At 35.5% G+C, this 26,687-nt stretch overlaps 1 protein-coding gene across 1 annotated transcript in view; it reads right to left on the reverse strand.

Annotated features, from left to right (window-relative positions):
* Window positions 1-10,754: 10,754 nt before the first annotated feature.
* Window positions 10,755-26,687, reverse strand: part of LOC138334735 (uncharacterized) — a 57,395-nt gene continuing 41,462 nt past the window's right edge. The window contains exons 2-3 of the mRNA XM_069283430.1: window positions 19,326-21,181; window positions 10,755-11,750 (exon numbers count right to left, since the gene is read on the reverse strand). Coding sequence (XP_069139531.1) covers window positions 11,736-11,750; window positions 19,326-21,181 — 1,871 coding nt within the window. The 3' untranslated portion in view covers window positions 10,755-11,735. The remainder of the gene's footprint in view (window positions 11,751-19,325; window positions 21,182-26,687) is intronic.

Consider the following 26,687-nt stretch of genomic DNA (forward strand, 5'->3'; position numbering starts at 1 on the left):
CTTTATACACATGACTTACTAAACAGTGTTGTCTTTATACACATGTCCTTACATAAGTGAGGTGTCTTTATACACATGTCTTACTAAAGGTGGGTGTCTTTATACTACTACATGTCTTACTAAAACAGGTGGTCTTTATCTTTACTAACACATGTCTTTTACACAGGTCTTACTAAACAGTTGGTCTTTTACACATGTCTTACTCCAAGTGGGTGTGGTCTTTATACACATGTCTTTATACTTAAGCAGGTGGTCTTATACACATGTCTTACTACATGTCACTAAGTGGGGTCTTTATACACAGGTCTTCCTTACTAAGTGTCTTTATTACTACAGTGGTCTTTATACACATGTCTTTACTAAACAGTGGTGGTCTTTTACACACAGTGTCTTACTAAACTTACTTACTACAGTGGTCTTTGTACACAGGTCTTATAAACAGTTGGTCTTTATACACATGTCTTACTAACAGTGGTCTTTATACACAGGTCTTACTAAGCAGGTGGTCTTTATACACATGTCTTACTAAACAGTGGTCTTTATACACAGGTCTTACTATTACACATGTCTTACTAACACAGGTGGTCTTTATCATGTACTAAACAGTGGTCTTTATACACAGGTCTTACTAACAGGTGGTCTTTTATACACATGTCTTACTAAACAGTGGGTCTTTATACACAGGTCTTACTAAACAGTTGGTCTTACTACATGTCTTACTAAACAGTGGTCTTTATACACATGTCTTACTAAACAGTGGTCTTTATACACATGTCTTACTAAACAGTGGTCTTTATACACATGTCTTACTAAACAGTGGTCTTTATACACATGTCTTACTAAACAGTGGTCTTTATACACAGCTAAGGGGTCTTACTAAACAGTGGTCTTTATACACATGGTCTTACTAAACAGTGGGTCTTTATACACAGGTCTTACTAAACAGTGGTCTTTATACAACATGGTCTTTACTACACATGTCTTACTAAAACATGTGGTCTTTATACACATGTCTTACTAAACAGTGGTCTTTATACACATGTACTTACTAAACAGTGGTCTTTATACACAGGTCTTACTAAACAGTGGTCTTTATACACATGTCTTACTAAACAGTGGTCTTTATACACATGTCTTACTAAACAGTGGTCCTTTATACACATGTCTTACTAAACAGGTGGTCTTTATACACTAGGTGTCTTACTACAAACAGTGGTCTTTATACACATGTCTTAACTAAACAGTGGGTCTCTGTAAACACAGGTGGTCTTTATACACAGGTCTTACTAAACAGTGGTCTTTATACACGTCATTACTAAACAGTGGTCTTGCTTTCCCTTTATACACATGTCCCTTACTAAACAGTGGTCTTTATACACATGTCTTACTAAACAGTGGTCTTTATACACAGGTCTTACTAAACAGTGGTCTTTATACACATGTCTTACTAAACAGTGGTCTTTATACACATGTCTTACTAAACAGTGGTCTTTATACACATGTCTTACTAAACAGTGGTCTTTATACACATGTCTTACTAAACAGTGGTCTTTATACACAGGTCTTACTAAACAGTGGTCTTTATACACATGTCTTACTACACAGGTCTTACTAAACAGTGGTCTTTATACACATGTCTTACTAAACAGTGGTCTTTATACACATGTCTTACTAAACAGTGGTCTTTATACACATGTCTTACTAAACAGGTGGTCTTTATACACATGTCTTACTAAACAGTGGTCTTTATACACATGTCTTACTAAACAGTGGTCTTTATACACATGTCTTACTAAACAGTGGTCTTTATACACATGTCTTACTAAGTGGGTGTCTTTATACACAGGTCTTACTAAGCAGGTGGTCTTTATACACAGGTCTTACTAAACAGTGGTCTTTATACACATGTCTTACTAAACAGTGGTCTTTATACACAGGTCTTACTAAACAGTGGTCTTTATACACAGGTCTTACTAAACAGTGGTCTTTATACACATGTCTTACTAAACAGTGGTCTTTATACACATGTCTTACTAAAGTGGTGGTCTTCTTACTACACATGGTCTTACTAATGTCACAGTGGGGTCTTTATACACATGTCTCTTACTAAACACTGGTCCTTACTATGCAGGGTCTTTAATACACATGTCTTACTAAACAGTGGTCTTTATACACATGTCTTACTAAACAGTGGTCTTTATACACAGGTCTTACTAAGCAGGTGTTCTTACACATACTAAACAGTGGTCTTTATACACAGGTCTTACTAAACAGTGGTCTTTATACACATGTCTTACTAAACAGTGGTCTTTATACACATGTCTTACTAAACAGTGGTCTTTATACACAGGTCTTACTAAACAGTGGTCTTTATACACAGGTCTTACTAAACAGTGGTCTTTATACACATGTCTTACTAAACAGTGGTCTTTATACACATGTCTTACTAAGTGGGTGTCTTTATACACATGTCTTACTAAACAGGTGGTCTTTATACACATGTCTTACTAAACAGTGGTCTTTATACACATGTCTTACTAAACAGTGGTCTTTATACACATGTCTTACTAAACAGTGGTCTTTATACACAGGTCTTACTAAACAGTGGTCTTTATACACAGGTCTTACTAAGCAGTGGTCTTTATACACATGTCTTACTAAACAGTGGTCTTTATACACATGTCTTACTAAACAGTGGTCAGGTTTTATTATACACAATCTTTAGACAAACACAGGTCTTACTAAACAGTGGTCTTTATACACATGTCTTACTAAACAGTGGGTGTCTTTATACGCATGTCTTACTAAACAGTGGTCTTTATACACATGTCTTACTAAGCAGGTGGTCTTTATACACATGTCTTACTAAACAGTGGTCTTTATACACAGGTCTTACTAAACAGTGGTCTTTATACACATGTCTTACTAAACAGTGGTCTTTATACACATGTCTTACTAAACAGTGGTCTTTATACACATGTCTTACTACAACAGTGTTCTTTATTATACAACACATGTCTTAATAACAGCCGGTGTGTCTTTATACAAATGTCTTACTAAGCAGGTGGTCGTTTATACACATGTCTTTTACTAAATCAGTGGTCTTTATATAACAGGTCCTTTCAACTAAACAGTGGTCTTATATAACAGGTCTTACGCTAACAGATGGTACTTTAAAACACAATGTCTTACTAAGCTGTATGTTTCTGGTTTTACACATCAGTCTAAAGTTACTCCATTAAACAGTGGTCTGTTATACACCAGGTGTCTTAATAATCAGTGGTCTTTATACACAGGTCATATACTAGAACGAACAGTGGTCTTTATACACTTGTCTTATTTAAAAATCAGTAAATGCTTTCCTTGACCACATGTCTTATGGTTAAAAACAGTGGTCATTTATAAACTATTCAGAATTCGTGTGATATCGTTTGATTTTTGGTTTTGGCTTTCTTATTTTTGGTTGTTATTCGAAAAGAATGGAAACTAACAATATCAGCTTCTACCTGATTGTCTGACTCGACACGAAAAAACATCAAGTAACAGGTATGCCTGTACATTCTTATGTTCAACATGAATGTGTTGCCACCAAACTATAAAACCACCATTATATTTAACAGTAAACCTGATATCGTCATGATTTCCTTCATTGGTCCAAACATCTAGATTTTTTCTCGTCTACGTTACATTAATTTTTCTACTTATGAATCGTACATGTTAAATGATGGTATAACATAAATCTCTTTTGCATTTCTATATATTTTGTTGTTGTTTTTTACTGATTGACAAGAGATTTAATAACTAGTTACGAATAATAATTTGTTGTTGGGAAATACTTTTATAAAAATTTTATATATTTTTTAAAATTTTTTTTATATATAGCCAGATGTTGAAAAATTTGCTGAGAAATTGACCATTGATTTTTACTTACAAATCTAATTTTATCCAGTTACCTGCGTAGCATAAATACTATTAAAACAATCTTGGATTTAATATTCCTGTAATCAATTAGTTGTGCTACGCTGTGGTCCAGTTTAGATAACATCATGCTGTCCTACTTATTTGGAGAAATTTGTCAATGTAAATGGCCATATATTTCAATTTTTATTGAGAATTTCGAGATGGCGGCTTTAGTTTGATGACGTCCTAACCGGAACTTATACAATGTAATCATAGGAATTTTGGGTGATATTAATGAATTCAACATGATTGAGACGTGGTCAAAAACTTATTGGAAAGTTCTTGCAAGTGGAAACATTTCTGCCGCTTTAAAACTATTTGAAATGAGTGGTTTTTATAGCAACGCGTCAAATCCGATAAATGAGAAATCTGCGTAAAAAATTACGATTTTTGGTGCTTAAAAATACCATTTTTATTATTTCCTTCGTTAAAATCATAAACCAATTTATATTGATGATTACTATGTGACTTATATGTACTTGTTGTATAAGTTGTAGTCATGTTTGTGTCATCATGGTCGTGCACTTTTGCGTTTAAATGTATTGGTTAGGTATAGTTTTCTTGTTAATATGTGAATTCGGAGATGAGGAAATGCTTGATTGCGTCTTATACAGCGACAGTTCAACCAAACCTATTGCAATGTTACATTTTGATTTGGAATCTGCGGGGGGGCGTAAACAGGTACCGTGGAGTTTAATATTGTAACATAAGGCGCTAAGAAAAATATTGGTTCGGAGGCTTGGGGGGGAGTGGAATGTGGGGACTCTCCTAGCCTATTCAAGAGGCCCCTCGGACCTTTACCGGTTCCCTGATATTTGATTTACAAATTTTAATTTGAGTTATGTCATTTACTAAGCCAACTGATATAACGTTTTGTTCACGAAATAGGAACTTAGAACTAATAGGTTTCTACGTACAACGTTTCCTTTAAGCTTGGTACAAATTACATAAAGAATTCACATTACCAATATTCAAAAGGTTCCATAATTATTATTACTAACGCCAATATAACTCTGTTAACTTATGATCCAATTCAGGCGGATTTTTTTAAATCTTCCAGAGATCTTTCCAATGTTAGTCAACTTACCAAGTTTCATTATAATCTCAATTTATATTTTACTCGAAGTTACGGATGTTTAATAATTAGTACAAAGGAGCAATCAGCTCCGTAAAATTACCGTTTTAATCTAACTGATTGTTCGAACCTCGTTCCACGAATATTATCTAATGTTAGTACTAATAGACAAAGTTTCATTAAGGTTATCCGTTCTTATAATCTACTTCCCAAGGTCACCCAAGGTGCAATCACAATAATTATCAGTGAAAATAGCAATAATCGTAGCCGTCAACTACCGTCAATCAAAAACATTTTTCGGAAAGATCTTTTCTGTTAGTCTACAAACAAAGTCGCTCATTACGATCGGTTCATATTTACTCCATCGATAGTGTTCACAGGTCCAACAAAACCCCATAAGATGTTCATTCAATGACGAAGAAGTATGGACAAGAAGCACAGTAACCAATTTATGAGTTATGTCTACTACATAGGTCACACCATCAGCATCACAACCCAAACTGTTTTTTTGTTTGACTCAATACAAATCTTCAAGAAGTTAGGAGCCACGTAGCACACAATTAACGCCTATGAAATCAATGTTTTTCTAACTCAGGAAGATCCACACCCATAGCATCAAGGCCTAAAACCTGTATTGGATACTCTCGTGACTCTATCATTAAGCTTCAACAATAGCACGCTGAATCTAAATCTTGACAAGAAAGATCTATCCCGTCCCAAGCCAAAACCACTTTTGCATTCAGTAGGTAGCAGTATCTCGCTAAACCAAAGACCGTCTATTAGCTGGCAAAACACAGTAAAACAAGCAGGTCAATGAACTCACGCGTCATCCCGCTCACTCATAAATGGACAACTTTAATCGCGAAACTTGACCTCTGTTCAATAAATATTTCATAGGCTAAATAGCTGTTTAGATATACAGGAATCATTTTTGCTTGATGCAGCTGAGAATGTGGCGTGTGTTAAAATTTACCATGCTAATATTCATGTCTATAATTAAGGTGTTTGACTATAACTGCGGAGCTTAATGAACTCCTTCACATTTAAAATTATTCAGACGTTTCATTTAAACTATTATAAGTAATCTCAATGAGATGTGCATGATTTATTGATGTCCAGAGTGATTGGGCTATCCCTACCCAACCAACATGTACATATGATCTGCCAGCACCGATCAAAATAGGCAGACTGGTGACCAAGTGGGGTGTATGTGCATTTTTGTTCTTCGGCGGCATGCTGCAGATATAGTAACTATAAAACTGACATGGGATCATCACTAATCACAAGGTAAGACCACCACACGCCCTACAACGAGATTACGATCACGGGATCAAAAGTTTTGTTTTTCAAAACAACACCCTGCTTGACAAAAACACCTCACTTATAAAATAAGGGCGCAGCCCTTCGTGCTTGAAGAAAATATATAAAAAAAAACAATCTTCAAAATACAATCCTACATACTGACAGTTTCAGGTTGCAGCCGCCATTTTTATACATATGGGGAGGGGGGAAATGGGTTATCACCATGGATATGATGCTTTTAAGTAAGCTCATTAAATCATCGAGCGGTTCAAACGCTGTCATGACTTGACAAACGTAATATTTATCCGGCAGAAGCTAAGTGCTATCGCTCTATATTTGAAAGCGTTTAATTAATTTACATCACTTGTTGGACAGTGTGCAGAGGCGAGCAACAAAGCTGTTACCAGGGATGATGGACATTGAATATGAAGACAGATTGAAGAGATTGAAGTTGCCATCACTGAAATATAGACGGGATCGTGGAGACTAGTCCGCTAAACCTGCCTATATTATTAGGCTTTTTTAATTACACTTGCCACGGGGGATCTGGATCTGAATATAGAGGCCTAAGGCCTGCGTTCAGTATCGACTAAGTAAGACTAAGTAAGTAAGTATCACCTCTCAAGATAATCAGCTGACCAAAATGTGGAATATCTGTAACGGAAATTTTTTCTTCCTTCTCAAATGGGAGTTTTGGGACAAGGATAAAGTGTGAATATATGAATAAAAAATAAACAGAAAATTTGGCTTTATTATTTCCATAAAATGCACTTTTTAACATTGCATAATTAAATTCACGTGAATTGGTACGATATTTACGGATAAATAATTGCGTATCGACGGATAAACATAAATTTATTAGAGAGCTTTCTTAATTTTCAAATAAAAAAATATATCTCAGAGATATTGTATATGATAACCAGAGTAATTTCCCTTTTGTACAGTGCATATGACTTTATAGAAAACAAGTGGAATTGGCTGTCTTGTATATCTACCTGAAAAATCCACTATCTACCCAAAAAGTGTTGTATGACAGTGGTTAAACTTATTTGTCTATAAAATGTTTCGTGCAATGTTCACTAGACGTTTTCGGAAGGGAGATAACAGAAAGCACCAAGTGGTGTTGTGTGACGTACAGTCAATTAAGTAGTAGTTTTCATTCTGACAGTATTATCTGTAGATGTAGTGAAGAATAATTAACACAATTGAAGCACTTAGATTGATGCCTATTTCGCTAAACGTGTCTATATTATTAGGCTTTTGTTTTACCGAATAGTTGTTATAAGAGCCTAATTATATATGCAGGTTTAGTAGACTAATTGATAGTGACTGTCATCATATGGCGTATTTTTGTTCTCTATCTCTCTCTGTCTGTCTCTCTCTGTGTCTGTCTCTCTCTCTGTCTGTCTCCCTCTCCTCTCTCTCTCTCGCTCTCTCTCTCTCCCCATATATACCATTAACGATGGTATGTGATATTGTCAATACCTATCATGTTTGATGTGTTGGTAGAGTTTATTTTAATTCAATTACATACCATATTATATATAGCTTCGTGGAAAGGACGAGTATTTGTTGTCTAATCAAATTGTTAATATATATATACATTATTGTGTATAACTGAATGTTTTTGTAATGTTTAACTTCAATGAAATATATCGAAATGAAAATACGTATCGATCAATTTTGGAATAGTAATTAATTGTGCTTGCTGGAACATTATTTTAACCAATAAATATTAGTGCGTTTTTGTATACGATGGACGATGCCACCACTCAGTTTAGACAGTGCTACCTGATTCCGAAGCTATCGGGATCATTTGGCTACCTGGCCGAGCAGTTATTTATACTTTGTACACCGCATAATAATAAATATACCCTGTTTGATATTAAACCTCCCTCTGGGAGAGAACCTGTTTAGACTTGGCCTGTTGTTTGATCATATTTTTTTTTATTTCATTTGCACGAGATTAACTTTCTTCATCAGTCAACGCAAGCAACAAAATTGACAATCAATCCTTAATTGAAATACCGTGTAAGAAACTAAGTTATAAGTGATAGTGCAATAATCACCAGAGTAGTGTTCCCAGGAGATTATGATATTAGCACAGTTTTAGGTTTAGTCGTCTGACGTGTATGTATAGTAAAACCCCGTTATATCGCCACCTTCTGTTTTCCTTGATTTTGGCGATATATCGAGTTTGGCGGTATATCGGATTTGTCTTTGAAATCTTGATTAGGCCTAAATATAGGTACTGTAGTCCCCCGGTGCCGTACTGAAACAGACTTTCTAGTCAGTCTGTGTACTGTACGGCCACTTCGTATTTTCTAATATGAATAGTTCCAAAATTGAAGTAATTTCGATAGTAGTCTTTCAATAAATATGTCAGCTTTATGTGTGTAAAATACGAAAACCGAACTCGTTTCGTTTGTGCTACCACGTATCGTGCCTGCTATCTGGTATTTTCTCGGTTACATGATATTTTTAACACGGGAAATCCCGCCCGGAAACAAAGAATAGAAGTTCTGAACAAGCGCAGTGCGGTCGTGACCTCACTTCCGCGCACATGTCTGCAAATTTTAAAACGGGTACTCCGGTAATAAACGGCACTCAGACAACGATTTGATCTTATTAATAAACGGCGGACTCTTCTGCACGTACGTAATATTTCTATCGCTCTTGAAATTGCTAGTTGCGTTTTACGGTCCAATATAAACGAACGGCGATATCGAGAAACAGACTTGTGGGTCCTTTTTGTCAATAAATAACTAAGCTTAACGTTAATAGTACGTAAAACACATGTACAGAAGTGGTTTTATTCACCACAACTTGCGACACCTACCTGTTAAACAATAACAAAGGTGTATACATAATATTAATTGATTTCACTGTGTACACGCGGTCGTACACGCGGCCATAGTGTGTGTAGCTGATTACCTGTCAGTCGGCAGTTGATCATGAGCACCTTACGAAAACATGTGTCCCTATCAACAGAATTTGGCGATATTAACGAGGTCATTATAGTGTTGTTTTAATCATTTGTTCCGCAAATGTGATGGCGGATGGCGGTACGCGGGTTTGGCGATATAACGGGTGTATTTGTATGGAGGGAAATCCGTTCTGAATAAATTCATGGCGATAAGCGAGTTTGGCGGTAAAACGGGTGGCAATATAACGGGGTTTTACTGTATAGTCCACCCTCCCAACCTGTCGTTTGAGTCCTCTAATACAACACCAGCTTGATAGTGGTTAACTTCATTTGTATGTAATAACTGTATCGTATAATGTTTACGTAACGTTATTGGAAGGGGGGTAATTCGTACTGAAAATATCACACGCAAGTAAAATAGGGCTGTATACCCTAAACAGACATTATTATCGTTTTGAAGAGATGTAACGCACTAAAATTTTCCAAAAATCGAAGCACTTAAAGATATTGAGTTTTTGTTTGTGTTCTGGCTCTATTTCATGTACACATCTGATTCTTATAACCAAATTTGAATATATATTTTCCATTCGATATGTTTTATTGATCTGAAGTAATAACATATTGATATGAAGTTCAAAACATAAATGAGTGTCAATTGTATCAGCGTAAGAAACTTCACTGGACATTAAAGAGAAAGTATTGACTGAGAACATAAACAAACTACATCCGAATTTTAAAGACCTGGGTAGAACATTTTAGTAGATATGTTTGAAAGTAAATAATATTGTTTTCCTGATAAAATATAAATTGCAAACAGAGTTTTTAAAATAGACCTTCCAACAGTTTAATGTTTAGATGACAACTTTACTGGTTTCAGATTTTTTTTTAATTTCCACCATCTGTTCTTGACATTATAGTCCACATAATTACAAAATAAATGCGGTGGACAAGAATTTTTAAATCAATACATATACTCAGATAAAATTTGTTGTAATATAATTTTAAAAATACGATGTCGTTTTGCGAAATTGAACATTAATTTGATGTAGTTTTGCCACTGTTTTATACAAGGACTTTAACTTTCCTCTTCGTGAGAAAAATCAATATATATATAATCAATTTCCCCGCTGCATTCCTCTCCATCTCTTTGTGGAGTTGTTTTTCCAGTAAACTCTAATTATTGGAATTAGCGCACGTCTTCACATTACGTTCAAATTTGTTTGTGACATCCTTCAGGTGTCATCCGACTAGTAACCTCCACTCCTGAACTTTTAAAGATGACGTATTGTCCACAATTATCTTTAATTTTTGCAGCTATGGAAACCTCCTAGGCAATTAAACAAGTTCTCTGGACACTGTAATTCAGGTCATTTCTATCTTACAGCCGATGTCCTGTGTGTATTTCTATATTTTCCTTTAGTCATATCAGAGTGTGCTCCCTTTTGCTGTACAACATCAACAAACACCTGATATATAAATAACAACAACAGGTTCGTTTTAGAATACTTTATCTCATTCATTTTCCGTACATAAATAATCGCATTCTAGCCTAAGAATAAATAACTCTGCTAGTATGGTTGTCTTTATACAAATGTTAAAATGTACAAGTGTTCACAATATATACATAAAGCATACAATGATATTCATACAGATTGCAAATTAAGGGCAGTCTAACATAAATTGTGGAAAATAACAAATAGCAGGGAATGAACACTATATAACTGATAATAAGATTCATTTAAATAATTTCTATCAATTATTGTTTTGTAAGATGATGGAGTTTAGCATGCTATATTATCCCATTACATGTTAGGTTATATCCTCCGATATTTTCAATGGGGTCATTTGTACTGATAGGTGATAGCCGGTTATTAAAGCGGGTGAAATATGACTCGCTTTTAAGTAAAACGAGAAGATTATAATTTAATGGTTTTACGTTTTCACAGCATGACGTTTAGGGTATATACTATTTAACCATGTCTAGATTTTCACGGATTTTAGTTTTGCGATCGTAACAACATCCCACAACACGAAAAGAGCATCCCGTGACAACTATCGTCTAAACGGTATTGTGTTGTTTTCATCTCGTTCTTTACTTAACTATACATACAAATGTACGCTAGTTAGGCCCATAAAAAATCGATGTTAGCAATTAAAAAGAAAAGCCTGCATAAAAATGGAATGATACAACTATGCAATACAGTGTATCGGGCTTACACATACATCCATGGTTATGAAATAAGAGATACATTTGAGAGGGACTGGATTTAAACGTTTGTTGATAACTTGTAAACCTCATATATACCATTGATTGCTATAACTGATTGAAAGTCAATGGTACAAGTAAAATACATTGTGAAATGATGCAGGTCTGTATCTATCGTTTCCAGGTTTGATGCATAGCTGTTCCTCTGGACTTTAATCTAATGATGGTGACACTAATGGTTGTGATTGGATGATCTCTTCACTAGTTTATCTAGCCTTGTTCTGAAAATAGAAAATTAATTTAGTTTACATTAAAATTGTCTACTTATTTTACATAGTACAATTTACAAAAGAAGAATATGTGAGCACTAAAATTGTTATCTGATAATATATTGGTAGGGAATTGCGTTCATGTAAGCAGGGATATATTTTAAACAGTTAATATCATTCGGACATTTGTATGGAGAACAGTTAATTTCAGTTTACACCTAACTGAGGTTTGTTGCATATATTTGACCTCTAGCAGTACTTTTATCTAGATATACGAAGTAATGTTAGTATACCGACTGACTGTCCAGGCATTGTCAATAACTAGTTTCCTGTGAGTATAAGCGAGTGCTAAGTCATTACTCTACAAAAGCGACGCTAAGTAATAATCACTCATCGGCGTCTGATCTACATTTAAACACATATTCTTTGTCGCAATATATAAAGTACATGCAGATGACTTTAATCAGTGTATATTGGCGTCATTCAAAGGCACTGGTTAATTACTAGCACGTGCATGTCATATGGAGACAGATTAGACAGGTGGATATGTGTTTTCAGGTACATGTATATGTTGAACTCAGGTCACTGAGTGATCATGTACCGTGTGTTATGTTCTCGACTGATCTCTCTTGTGTGAACTGAGGTAAAATTTGATGTGTTATGTTTTTAAGAGATATTGATGCATCAAAACTAAGATGGGTGATTTATGGTCTATGGTTTAAAGTAGTGTAAAGGGAGGTAATTCTAAATAGTTTATGGTCATACATTTTCCCGTCGATTCTTGTTTGAATAACCGATCGATTCTCATATAAATAATTAGTTATAAATACAGTTTTATTAGTAGTAGTTAAGATAGTGGTTGTTCTTGATGATGATGATGATGATGTGGTGATGAGAATTCTCAGATAATAAATAATGATGATGATGATGATAATGATGATTATGATGGTGGTGGTGTCGGGGGTGGCGATGATGAAGAGGCACACGTTTAAATGTTAAGCTTTCTGTTGATCGGAGACATTGATCTTTTTAAAATGAAAATTATCAAAATAAAAAAAAATATAAAAAAATAGGAAACGAAACAATTACAATGATTCCAATGGTAAGGAGAAACAAGTTCTAAAAAATTTGGCTTCTTGGTAAAAATATTCGACACATCAGGTACATTGTAGATCTGCCAACCCAGATAATGTCTAACTGTTCTTAATCTTAAGACCGTAAATAAATATTTCATCTAATGCCAATCGGGTATGTTATCAAACTCAACAAGGGGTCTCGTCATCACCAATATACATATTTATGTCGACATTTATCAATAAATGCACTGGTATGGTATGTTCTGTAGGTCGAGAGAGATGCCAAACCTGGTCACTCTGACCTCTATTTTGACATTTTACCTCCGTTTAAGGCCAGGCTAGTCAGTCTATACTTTATACTTATGTGGGTTAACGAATATATTACCATATAAGATTTTATGAAACGCGTTCGAAGTTTTAATTCTTGCTCGCTAAGGCTTGCTTAAATAGAACTTATTAGACGTCTCTCATGAATACGCATTTACTGCCTTGAATGTATGGCATTATAATTACACCTGCCGTCCCTCTTCTTCTTCCTAACGTCTCATTCACATGGCCTCCCTTCAGGCTTTTAGTCTCTGAAGGTGGTAATTTCTGCCCCCGTTTAGCGCTTAGCATAAAGAGATTTTTCCCGTTATCAGTGTAATATGTCTGGGTGAAGTGTGCTTGTCCAGTGACTTTGGCAGCATGCTTCAGTAAGATAGCACTATAAAAAGGGCAACAGCTCCATGATAACATGGAAACACAACACAAATATACCGCAGCCACCTAAAACATATAGACATTCCAACAACACAACGCATTGCACACATGGTAGTTGACCTTAATTAATGACTCTGACTGTTAATAGGAGGTTAATAGCCTAGTAAAGATAGGGTGTTACCCCAAAATATTTGCAACAGAATTTTTTCTTTGTTCTTCATACAGATATGACTTTGTTTTATACATTTGGGAAAGTGTTTTTCTTGACCCCCAAAAAATCAGAAAGATAGGGATATATGTATAATTTGCCAACTTTGATTGTTTGTTGGTTTGTTTGTTTGATTTATTAACGTCCTATTAACAGCTATGGTCATGTAAGGACGGCCTCCCATGTATGCGGTGTGTTGCGTGTATGTTGTGCGAGGTGAGTGTACTGGGAGACTGCGGTATGTTCGTGTTGTGTCTTCTTGTATAGTGGAACTGTTGCCCTTTTTATAGTGCTATATCACTGAAGCATGCCGCCGAAGACACCAAGCAACACACCCCACCCAGTCACATTATACTGACAACGGGCGAACCAGTCGTCCCACTCCCTGTATGCTGAACGCTAAGCAGGAACAGAAACTACCACTTTAATAGACTTTGGTGTGTCTCGGCCAGGGGACAGAACCCAGAGCCTTCTGTACGACAAGAACGTTATAAGGACAGCTCAGATTGCCAAAAATATAAGTTGAAATCAACACAGGGAAAAAGTATGACAGCATGAAAATATCATAATTATGTCCTTGCAACAGCCAAATATGCTTTTGTTGGATTGTTGAGATAAAAAATTGTTATTATCAACAATACCATTGATACTCATTTTTGTGGAATCTTTTTAAATAAAACTTGTTGATTAAAGGCTTTAAAAGTAAAACATTTTACTTTACCTGAGATAATATGAGTGCTCAAAGTTGGTCTTTTGGCCTTTTCCAAGGACATTTTGAAGTCCAAATTGAATGATATCTTAGGGAAAAAACCCATAAGTTTCTAAAATGGAATAGCACTATGATTAAATTGAACTATAAGGATTTTGTATTGTTGGTTCAACAACGTTGTCAGTCGGAAAAGACGTCCCTTACATATATACAAAACAACTGTAACTTGTAAATTATAACTCCAACGATACAAAACGTGATATGCAATGGAGTTCTCACGCTGTCATGTAAATAAACGATGGATGTAGTATGCAATATATGTTAGGAATTAGTTTTGTGTCTTCTGAATCAACCCCACCTTGGGATTTCTGAGGCACTTAAACTTCCTTTTTATGGTGCTACGTTTACGAGCGATACATCTTCTTCAATTGTTGGCCTTCAGTTTCTATTATAATCCTTGACACCCGTGAAAAGTCACAATCCACCTCCGGAACTCTGATCACCAATGATGTAGCGTCCGTCCCGACGGTCGTTATCATGTATAATTCACGTCTTTTATCCCGATTGATGTACCTAGCGGTGTTACGACATAGCTAAGGGTCCCTAGCTAAAATGCCAAGGTCATTTATATTATGGATTGACATATGTAACGCTGATAGATATATGTTTATGACATGTTATTGAGCTTTGGTGTTATGCGATCAATGTAGGTAGGTATGTTACCTTACAAACTGTTCTGTCTGAATTTACAGCTGGTTGGATGTTCTTGGTTTGATTTTAGTTATCTCAACTCATCTATATGTTCAATGATTTCGTCCATAATGGCTCCATATATCACGGGAATAAAATAATAAAACAATAGGAATTGATTTGATTTTAGTAGTCCTCTGAGATAATTCAGTACGGAGAGCGACAAGTAAAGGGCAAATTATTCCTTGGAAACAGTTAGAATAATGTAACTCAGGAGTTTTAGTTATTGTGTTAGATATTCCTAGAAAAAATGAAAAAAAAAGGTTTTATTTCTACCTTATCTCAAGGTTTATGTTCGGCTGACAGGGTAACACAGAAATGATTTACCTGCCAATACAGTGTTTGGGTTATATTCGGTTGACAGAGTAACACAGATATGAATTATCCGCCAATACAGTGTTTGGGTTATATTCGGTTGACAGAGTAACACAGATATGAATTATCCGCCAATACAGTGTTTGGGTTATATTCGGTTGACAGAGTAACACAGATATGAATTATCCGCCAATACAGTGTTTGGTTTATATTCGGTTGACAGAGTAACACAGATATGAATTATCCGCCAATACAGTGTTTGGGTTATATTCGGTTGACAGAGTAACACAGATATGAATTATCCGCCAATACAGTGTTTGGGTTATATTCGGTTGACAGGTAACACAGATATGAAATTATCCGCCAATACAGTGTTTGGTTTATATTCGGTTGACAGAGTAACACAGATATAAATTATCCGCCAATACAGTGTTTGGTTTATATTCGGTTGACAGAGTAACACAGATATAAATTATCCGCCAATACAGTGTTTGGTTTATATTCGGTTGACAGAGTAACACAGATATAATTATCCGCCAATACAGTGTTTGGTTTATATTCGGTTGACAGAGTAACACAGATATAAATTATCCGCCAATACAGTGTTTGGTTTATATTCGGTTGACAGAGTAACACAGATATGAATTATCCGCCAATACAGTGTTTGGTTTATATTCGGTTGACAGAGTAACACAGATATGAATTATCCGCCAATACAGTGTTTGGTTTATATTCGGTTGACAGAGTAACACAGATATGAATTATCCGCCAATACAGTGTTTGGTTTATATTCGGTTGACAGAGTAACACAGATATAAATTATCCGCCAATACAGTGTTTGGTTTATATTCGGTTGACAGAGTAACACAGATATGAATTATCCGCCAATACAGTGTTTGGTTTATATTCGGTTGACAGGGTAACAGAGATAAGAACTACCTGCCAATACAGTGTTTGGTTTATATTCGGTTGACAGAGTAACACAGATATGAATTATCCGCCAATACAGTGTTTGGGTTATATTCGGTTGACCGGGTAACACAGATATACATTACCTGCCAATACAGTGTTTGGTAGAGTATTATAGATACATCGCCATTTCCTCAATTGTTAAGTTAAACTCAAAATTTCTTCGAATCTCTTCAGGTCTTTTATTATGAGACAAATTGTCGGATAAAAAGTAAATATTTTTTTTACTAACAACAACTTTTTCACCTTAAAATAAAATACCATTAAAAAAAACCCAATCGTTTATATGGTTTTTGATTTGGGTATATAGGAAGGGAGGAACATTAAGAATATTTTATATATTGTTAAAAACAGATAAAACTGTCATTGTGATCCCCTATCAATAACATCCTCCTAATTACAAGATACATATAGTTCGCCAGTCCCAAATTTACAGTATTGTAGACGTTTTTCAAGTTTTCTATACTATAGAGCCCCTTTAGGTACATCTCGTGAATTTATAAAATATTCAAATTCCTTACGAAAACCAACTATTTCATTTGTACAAAGATTATCACAATTTGCCCACGTAACCTTTCATCGTGTGACTCTCTACGTTTAAACTTGTTCGTAATAGGTTCGTAAGTCTTTATTGCTATAAAAAAAGTCTATAAATATTAAATAATATTTTGTATTGTTTCAACCCTAACCTTGCAGACGAAATGGTTTTCGAAAAATATTTTTATACTCAACTGTGTGGATTATATATCTTTCGGGAATAAGTAACTTTATTCATGAAAATGGTGGAGACGGCAGTTGAGCATTCTTAGACTCCTCCGAGTGTCTATCAGAATTCAGGAACAGACTTGTGTACTGATAAAAGGGAAGTGTCTGAGACTCTGGCCATTTATTCCTATGAAGAACCTGCTTCCCGCTAATTCGCCGCTACGAACACAGACATTTTATCTCTTAAAGTTAAAGTACTCACGGCATGTGGCGAATTTCTCAAATTAAACACAAATAGAAAATGCCAGGAGCCTTGGTTGTCTGAAAAGTGTACTTTTCTCATTTAACAGACATCGTCAATACAAATAGGAATACTTCTATGTAACATGTATTTTGTTAAAATCTTATTTAATGCTAATCAATTGGTGAATAAGCATAAACAATAAACTCAAAAATTGTTCATTCATTATAAAAATTGTATAATATATATGACGGTTTGTGATTCAGTGCTAATGCATTGATTCTGACATTTTGAATGTGGATAATGTTTAGCAATGCCAATTTGAAATGTTTTAGAGGAAATGATGTTCATTTTATTATAGTATATATATATTAATAACGCATCCCCGACTACTCTTCCCACCCACACCATATCATCATGCTGCGATCTATCACAACACAATCTCATAAAATCCGGCGCGGAATCCGTACCACTGTTTCCGGAATATCTCCCATGCGTAAGGGATTCCTTTTATAATATCTATCGAATCGACAAATAATGCTTACTTTAAGTCTGGTTTATTACACAGCTCTTAGATTGAAATTTTAGTTTTTGTCAAAGAAATAAACTGTTATCTACGACTTTATATACAGCACCGTTTCCAGACGGCAGAAGTTGATAAGATTAGAGCAGAAATACGAATTTTCTTCTTTCACAAAACCTCTTTGAAATATTCCTGTTATTTCGTGCTTAGATTGAATTATTTTTAATCCTCAGAGTTGAATACAATTCCAAATTGCTTTCATCGATAGTAATGATATGTAATAAAGAACTCAAAAAGTCCCATTGGTTTGCAGACAGAAAGAAAACAAGCAGGGATACATTCAAACAGTTTATGGAGCAATAAATACACAAACAATTAAAGGATGTCATCATGCTAATATCTTACAATCCATATGTAGCAATGTTTACTTCCTAATAAAACTGAAGGTGATGTTAACTATACAGTAACTTTAGATAATCTCATCAGTTTTATTTGAAAGGGATTTAATATTTCGCAAACAGATTCTGAAAGAAAACAGAGTAGGCATTTGTTAGATTTTAAAGTTGAAAAATATTGTTCGGAAATTCGGAAAATCCAACGTCATTTTTGCGACATTATCGAAACAAATCTTGCTACAACAAATTACATAATGAACTGATTCAGTGTACATTAAACATTACATCAGGTACGTTCACTGCCTGCTTATGTAGTTCACACTACTTCTGTATAACGAACATAGAATTATTACAGTAATCTAAAATAATTGCAATCATGCATACACTATTTACAATATGTACTTCGTAACAAATGATATGTATTGATATATGAAAAGTGTAGCAATATCTCGATCTGTACTATGTTTGTCGTAGCAACTCGACACATTGCAATTTTTCATTGAATGAGAATATGATTGCAAAAACCTTACAAAACAGATATTATTATTTTCATGTGAGACTGATGGGGTAAACAATGAGGGATACAGTGTAGTGAATGAATGTTAATTCGGGTAGAAGTTAACACCCCATGCCATGTTAATTGTTAATTCATAAATGAACGTCAGTCATACACAAACTACACAATGCACTTAGATTTCGTTTGTCAGTTGAGGATGACGTCTAATTAAGTGTTCATTGTTCATTACACAAACTATAGAAAATTACAGGAATAGGTTGCTTGTTACAAAAATGTATAATTTAACTTTAAACAAATGTTACCTAAATGTTAGTACTAGGTAATTGGTCGCCACATAAAACAGACATTAACTTCCAAACACACCGTTTTTGTCAGTGTAAACGAAGGAAGACCTTGAATGTTTTGTGAGTATTGACATTTACACATGCATTACGAAGCACAAACGAGAACAGTTGAAGACCAGAAACGATATCATACTTGACTACAGAGGGCGCGAGACTGATGTAGGCCGTGGTCGGAATCGTTGGATGAATTGTCCTGTGATGACGTCATGGAGTAATTTGCCGAGTCCCTCCGCGTTATGTCAGATTTACCACTACTTAATGTTTGTACAGACTTAGGATATAGATGATTTGAATTGTCTTTTGGAACAATGTCTGGCTGTTTCTCAGCAGATATATCATTGTAGTCTTTATCACTTAAAAGCTTTACTTTCACTTCGTTGTTAGTTTTAGGATCATTCAGGTCCTTGACGGTAAGTCTCGAGTCTTTAGGATGCACCTTGTCGGCCGATTTATACCGGCTCTGTTTTTGCAGCTTGTCACGTTGCTCGGCGGTTTCGATGTTGGAAGGCTTATAACCAGGCTGCCTTGTGATGTCCGCACTGCTATGAGGCCTAGGCGGTTTTGTGTTTATATTAGGTAACCTTGTTTCTGATTCCGATTCAGAAGAAGCAGGTGTTAAACTATTATCAGATTTCTGTGAGTCAGAATGATTGATTTGTGTTGATTCTAAAAGCGGTTCATTAAAATCTTCTCTCTGCCTAGAATGTTGAAATCGCGGTAAGCTAGAACTTTTATTATTGGCCGGAGACACTGCCCGACCAGTATCAATGTCGGATAGACTCCGACGGAAAGGTGACACCATTCCTCGCCTACTTCCTGAATGCACATCAGCCGTGACATTGACGCGTGTGTCGCCTTCGTATGGGGACTGACAGCGGAGAAGATTATCACTCGATCGTCGCACAGTCTCGTGAAACGTCACACGTTGAGCGCCACTGCGCCTGTTTCGTGAGCGCCTCATTATCACACTATTGCTATCATCATCACATGCATCAGGATTCTCACTAACCGTTGGCAGGGAGAGTTCGAATCGCTCTTCTTCCTCTGAAGGAGCGGTTTCGAACTCATCAAATCCACTTTCACTCGCGGTTATATCAACACTTGGTACCGAGCTTGGTCGCTTACCGCGAGTCATCTGAATGTCTTTTAGTTCAATTGAACCGATTGAAATTGATGGGGTTCTCAACAAACTGTCACTCTTTATAACAAAGATCGGTTCACCTACATTGGCGTAGTCGAGTATCCGGAATAACCATTGTTCCTTAACGGTTAGCAGGGTCCATAAACAAATCCAGCACACCATGTATGCCACATCGATAACAACGCAAGTCAGAACGAGGTTATCGCTCGTGAGTCTATAAATAGTAACCAAATCGTAAAGAATGGGACCTTTGAATATTGCAAGTAGTACAAGTGTGCCGACTGCGCATGAGTGAGACACATATCCGTTACAGGGTCCTTTGTAGTTACGTTTATGCCGGACATATTTTTCTGGGTTATGTTTCCGGTCGACGAGTCTGAATTTTTCGTGGAAATGGTAGGAACCGTAATAAAATACAGTTATCGTGGACAATAGTACAATAGTTCCACCAAAAAGATAAAGAACCAGCGACCCACCCGGGCCCAGAGCTAGTGAAAGGTTATGACTGTATAGGGAATAATTAATAGTCACTTTATACAATATTGAAAATCCCGTATATGCGAAGATTGATTCCACACTCATGAAAAGTAGCTGAATAGCAAAGGTTAATGACAAGGCCTTGTTTGTATACCAAAATACAGAGGCATACCGAACTGTAAAAGCGACAAGCCCGGAAACGAAGAAGATAAATTCCGGTGACATCACGGAATCCCCGAGTGTGTAGATTATGCCGACATTAAAAGCGGAAGCATTACTTTTGACAGTGGTGTTCATGCGGGCATTAAAGTCACTCCATCCACGCCGCTCATCAGGAAATAAGAAGTCAATGTTCGACCTCCACACATTACCTGAAAAACACAGAAAAAAGACGTTTTGTATCATTCGTAAGCGAAACAGACAAGTAAGATTCTAAAAGATTTAAACAATTATAAAGTAGTTAACATTTCTATGTCAAACGTGTTGACGGATGATATCAAAAATCTAAATATAAGTTTCCTATCCCGATTCTTTCCAATAAGGTAACATTGAAGCGATGGTTACTTTTGGCTATGTTTAACATTAAACCATATTTCTTTTAAAGTACTACACAAAATCCCCGTCTAATGGATTCGGGCAAGTCTGAAAGATAAGTATACATTTAAGACTAACACTGATTTTGTACTATTGACTACAAAGATGCATCGGGAAGTCCAATAGAGCTCCCGATGATATAACATTGATACATCGATGCCACAAATAGTCCTGTTGGGACTACTGACATTGGGATATAGACCATACTAGGCTCACATCAAATTATATTGGCCCTGTGAGGAAAAAACACCCAGTTTCCCTCTGCAAAATAAGCCAATCTCATAATAAGATATTGATAATGAGAGCAGCAAAGATTCAATCAAGAAGGTACTGTATAATGACGTAAGTAGAAATGTTCAGTCATCATCTTATGTTGAATGTTTTATAACATTAAATGCACTATGTGTAGAAGTTATTCTTATATTATTTGTTGTCTATTAAATTGTCTATCCAAAAAGTCAACAGGCTGTGACTCCGATCTGGTGGTGTCAGGCACAAAGCGAGGATAAAGATTTGTATTGTAATCAGATTGTTTACAGGTGCTGAACCGCTGACAAAGAGTAATAAATTATGCAAAACCATGCGAATTTGTCTTTTCTGTTTGTTACAAAAATACATACATATTATTGTAACCAACTGTTCTCATTCATCTTTAAAGTCAAAACATAAAAATAATGAATTGCTGTATATTCTTAGATTATTTTTTGATAATATAAAGTGTGTACCAAACGTTTGTGTAGACTGTACTTGTCTCGGGCGATTGGTACAGTAAGGATAATCCGATGGTTCAATAGGGAGACCAATTCACCACTGGGTGTATTTAAGTTGCTAATGGAAAGCAATTGTGAGAAAAGCTGGTGATTCCCAACTATAAGTCATCTGCAAAATCAGGCTAAACAATTTTTCAGACGAGCTAATAGAAATCTCCGATCGTTATTGTAGACCTTAATCAGTCGGTTTTAGGTACAATATGGGAGAGAGGGGATTAGTATGTAAATCTCGTGTCTAGACGTATACCTCTCATTCGATTTCTATTTTAACAAATTGAAAATCGACACTATCGCGGTCATTACGTCTGGTCAGCGAGATGAACATGGGAATGGATTATACGAACGTCGCATTGTGATACAGCGAGCGCCAGCTAGAATAAGTTGGTTTTGGCTCCGGGGTCGAGTGTCATTCGGCGCGTTAAACTTATCAATTTTTTTCTGAAAGTGACTGATGAGATTAAATTATATTTTTAGTGAGTGAACATTGTCATTATGAGCATGGTAAGGTTGTTAACACCAGAACAAGTACATGTATTACCAGAAGGACCCAGAACACGATGTAAAGTACATTCCTTACATACCACAGTTACGTCTTAGTAAAGTAATAAACTTGTACACATTTACGTCTTAGTAAAGTAATAAACTTGTACACATTTGCGTCTTAGTAAAGTAATAAACTTTTACACATTTACGTCTTAGTAAAGTAATAAATTGTACACTTTGCGTCTTAGTAAAGTAATGAACTTGCACTTTCCAAACACGAACACTGTTGATTTGTTAATAACGTCATTAAAGGAGAACTCGTCCATAAATGACATTATTTAAGTGCAAAAGCACCAAACATGCTTTACTCCTAATTTATCTTAGGACTTTTTTTGGGTGATGGGATCAAATGTTGAATATTAAAAATGTAAATGTGGGCAGGTATTATTTCCAGATGTCATAGCTTTTCAACGTGTCGTACTCGTGTAAGAGTTCAAACTAGGAATTTATCATAATTGTAACGTTTTTGAAGTAAACATCGATAACAAATATAAGCTTGTCTTTTCTGTCCTTCATATCAAATCACATAAGATGGAATTAATTTAAAAGGCGAACTAGTATTCCATCTTTGAAAAAAACGCGTCGTTAAGGTAATGTATAAGTGTTCTTATTCTTTTTTTTTTGTTACGGTTTTGTCCGATAGTAATATAAGCGAACATCAGTATGACATACTAGATATGTTTGTGAATCTTCAGTGTAGTTACTAAAATTAATGGATATGTCTATGACTTTATACGAGGCTGTAGGATATCACCATGTTATTGTATGATCGATGTTCTTTAAATATTTTTTTTTACAATAAATAAAATGGATCATTACTTGTTTCAGAAATATAATTTGAAAGGCGATTTTTCCTCATTTCGTATTTTCACCGTCCGGTGTATAATATCCTGGGAAGAAATCGTATTCCGGACTAGATCCGTCTTCAATATTTCACCATTTGCACGAAATCCGGCGAAATAATACAACCGGACATTCCAAATTAGTCTCAAACCCATTTATTTCACTGTATAGTCCTCAAACAAATCAATAAAACATGTTTTAGAATTTTGCAAAAGTTAGGCTTAAACTAGAATCAATTTTATTTATGGATCCTAAAGCTACAATCGAGTTAGAAAGTACCCCAAAACGAGCATTACGTCGAGATTATATTTTCAATTTTATGTACCAAACCTACAAAGTTATGGAGCAAATCCGGAAATTGACAAAAAGTCACTACTCAAGTCTAATAAACAAGTCAATGTCCTACCGAACGATAAATTTTGAGAATTTTGTTAAAACGATTTTCCATCGTAAGAGTAAATATTGTACTAAAATAAAAAAAAATAAAAAAAAGAAGATACACATAGCTGCAATAGCTATAAGTCAGACAAATATTTTATAGCATACCTAAAATTCATTATGCATTTGTTACAACGACCAGGAAGTACATGTGGTCTGATGCTTATGTCGATTTGAGAGTAAGATGACGGCATTCACATAGCGTTATATCACATTGATTATTGATTTATTTTTATTGCGTCCCCTTCTTCAACCTTTAACCATAACAAAGGAGACACGCCGCTGGCAGGATGATATTATTTCAGTCAACATGGCTGACCGATATAAACAGGTGAAGATTTTCCCGGATTAATTCCCTCTTACATAAACAAATCTCTCTGACGAGTTGAAATAATAGAGACTTGACTCACGTTTTAGGAGGAACTGTTTAAACAAAATCTCTTGTGAGACATATTAAAACAGCATAAACACCGACCGGGATGGCCTGCGTGTTGCAGATCTAACGGGTTTGCGTGTCATAAACTTTGGTCATATTGGGCACTAGTTGGTCTCTACCGAGACAATTATTACCACGTGCTTTGTCTGTGTTTACACGAGTATAGTCTATATTATCTTTTCAAGACCACGGCTGTCTTTTTGGCATTCTGTTTTACCGATCAAGCAAAATGTGCTTCTCAATAGCGTACTTTATTACGTCTGAAGATATTTTATAAAGGCTACGGCTCCTTTGTTCATGAAAAGGCCACGATCTTTATATTGTCCATATTGTAATACTGAGTTTGTTTGTATGATAATATTAACAGTCAGGGTCATGTAAGGACGGCCTCCCATGTATGTGGTGTGTTGCGTCTATAAAGTGCTGGTGTGTGTTTTGGGAGACTGCGGTATATTCAGATTGTGTCTTGTATAGTGGAACTTTTTTATAGTGCTACATCACTGAAGCATGCCGCCGATGACACCAATTGTCAAATGGTAACCATATTTGCAACTGTCCACTAATACGTGAGCTCTCCTATGTATCCTGGGTATTCCACCCAAAGTAAAATTACAATTATTCTTATTAAATTAAGAATATAATTTATCATTATTGTTAAAGGATAATTATTCACATCTCATAAGATTCATTTGACTAGGACATCCAGCACTGATCTATTTCACTGCAGTCAGGTAATAAGTTCAATAGAAACCTGTCCTACAATAGGATAGTACCTGTTTCATCATAACATGATCATGAAAAGCGACTAGATCCTGGATGTTATCTTTTCTATTCTTCAGATCTGACTTACTTTCCAAACGTCTATTTGACACCGTATTACATTTGACATTAAGATGAGCGTTTGTGTCTGTGAGAAAGGCTCTGGGTTCTGTCGCATAGCAGAGAGACACCATAGTGTATACAAGTGGCAGTTTCTACATTGTATTAATGCTTTGCGCTTAGCATAAAGGGAGTGGGACGACTGGTTTGTCTATTGTCTGTATAATGTCACCATGCGAATTTGCTTAATCGTTGTCGTCATCTGCATGCTTCAGTGAGATATAAATGGGGCAGAGTTTCACTATAACAAGAAGACACACCACCAATATGCCACAGTCTCCCAAACATACCAGTAACACAATGCACACATGGGGGCCCGACATTTGATAGGATATTAAACTTAATACACTAAATTAAATCAAGTCGCTGAAGCCATGCATCAGTGAAATAGCACTATAAAATGAGTTTAGCTATATAAAAAACGAGCATACTGCCGTCTCCAAAAACATGCACACACGGAAGTTCTTTCTTAAATGATGTTATCTGTTAATTGGACATTGGTCTAATCAAGCAACCAATCACGTCCTATTCAGTATGAGTCATAGATATCACAGGTGACCATATAAGGAGTTTATAGACAACACGTGACTCGATACACGGATCTAGAAGGGTTGAAGCACGGTGGTGGGTGATCGATACAACATCACCGATACATCAACATTCCCGAATGTGGCACCTTAATTCGCTAACGTGTTAACCATTAAACTCCACTACAAATTAAGCCTGTATCATTCAATGCTAATCGTGTTATCATGATTGAATTATCTAGAGATTAAACGTGGAATTAGAGTTTAATCTTCATCCAATCCAATTACATTGAATTTTCGAATCATTAACTTCCATTTGGGATGCTCGTTTAATTCCGAGTTCTAAGTTCTTTTACCACCACATTTTGGTGAAATCAGTCTCTCTGGATAGGTCTTTACCAAGTGGACGGGAGCTAGCTGTGGCTGTATACAATAAATAGGTGTTTTATTACAAGTAATTACGATCAGAAGGCACAGAAAGAACTGTGTTTCAAAAGGTGCGAAATAGTTTTTGAAGAAAATGCAAGTGATCCTTGATATTTGATATACTGTATGATGCTCGATACAAAATACAACCATAATTATGACTTGATTAATCAATGAAATCTTCTATTTTTAAAATACTATACTACAACACTTCGATATAATGTCCTCAATAAATGTTTAGGTTTATGAACGATATGTTATCTTTCAGTTATGATACTGACTACATTGGGTGCTCTCAATTAGTGTTATTTCTGAAAGATGCTCTACCGTAAGTTAGTGAAGGAACCAGACCTATTTAGCACGGCAGGAGAAATACAAGTTCAACATTACAAGTTAACATATATCTGATTGTATATATATT

This window comes from Argopecten irradians, chromosome 11, assembly GCF_041381155.1.
Source record: "Argopecten irradians isolate NY chromosome 11, Ai_NY, whole genome shotgun sequence".
NCBI lineage: Eukaryota > Metazoa > Mollusca > Bivalvia > Pectinida > Pectinidae > Argopecten > Argopecten irradians.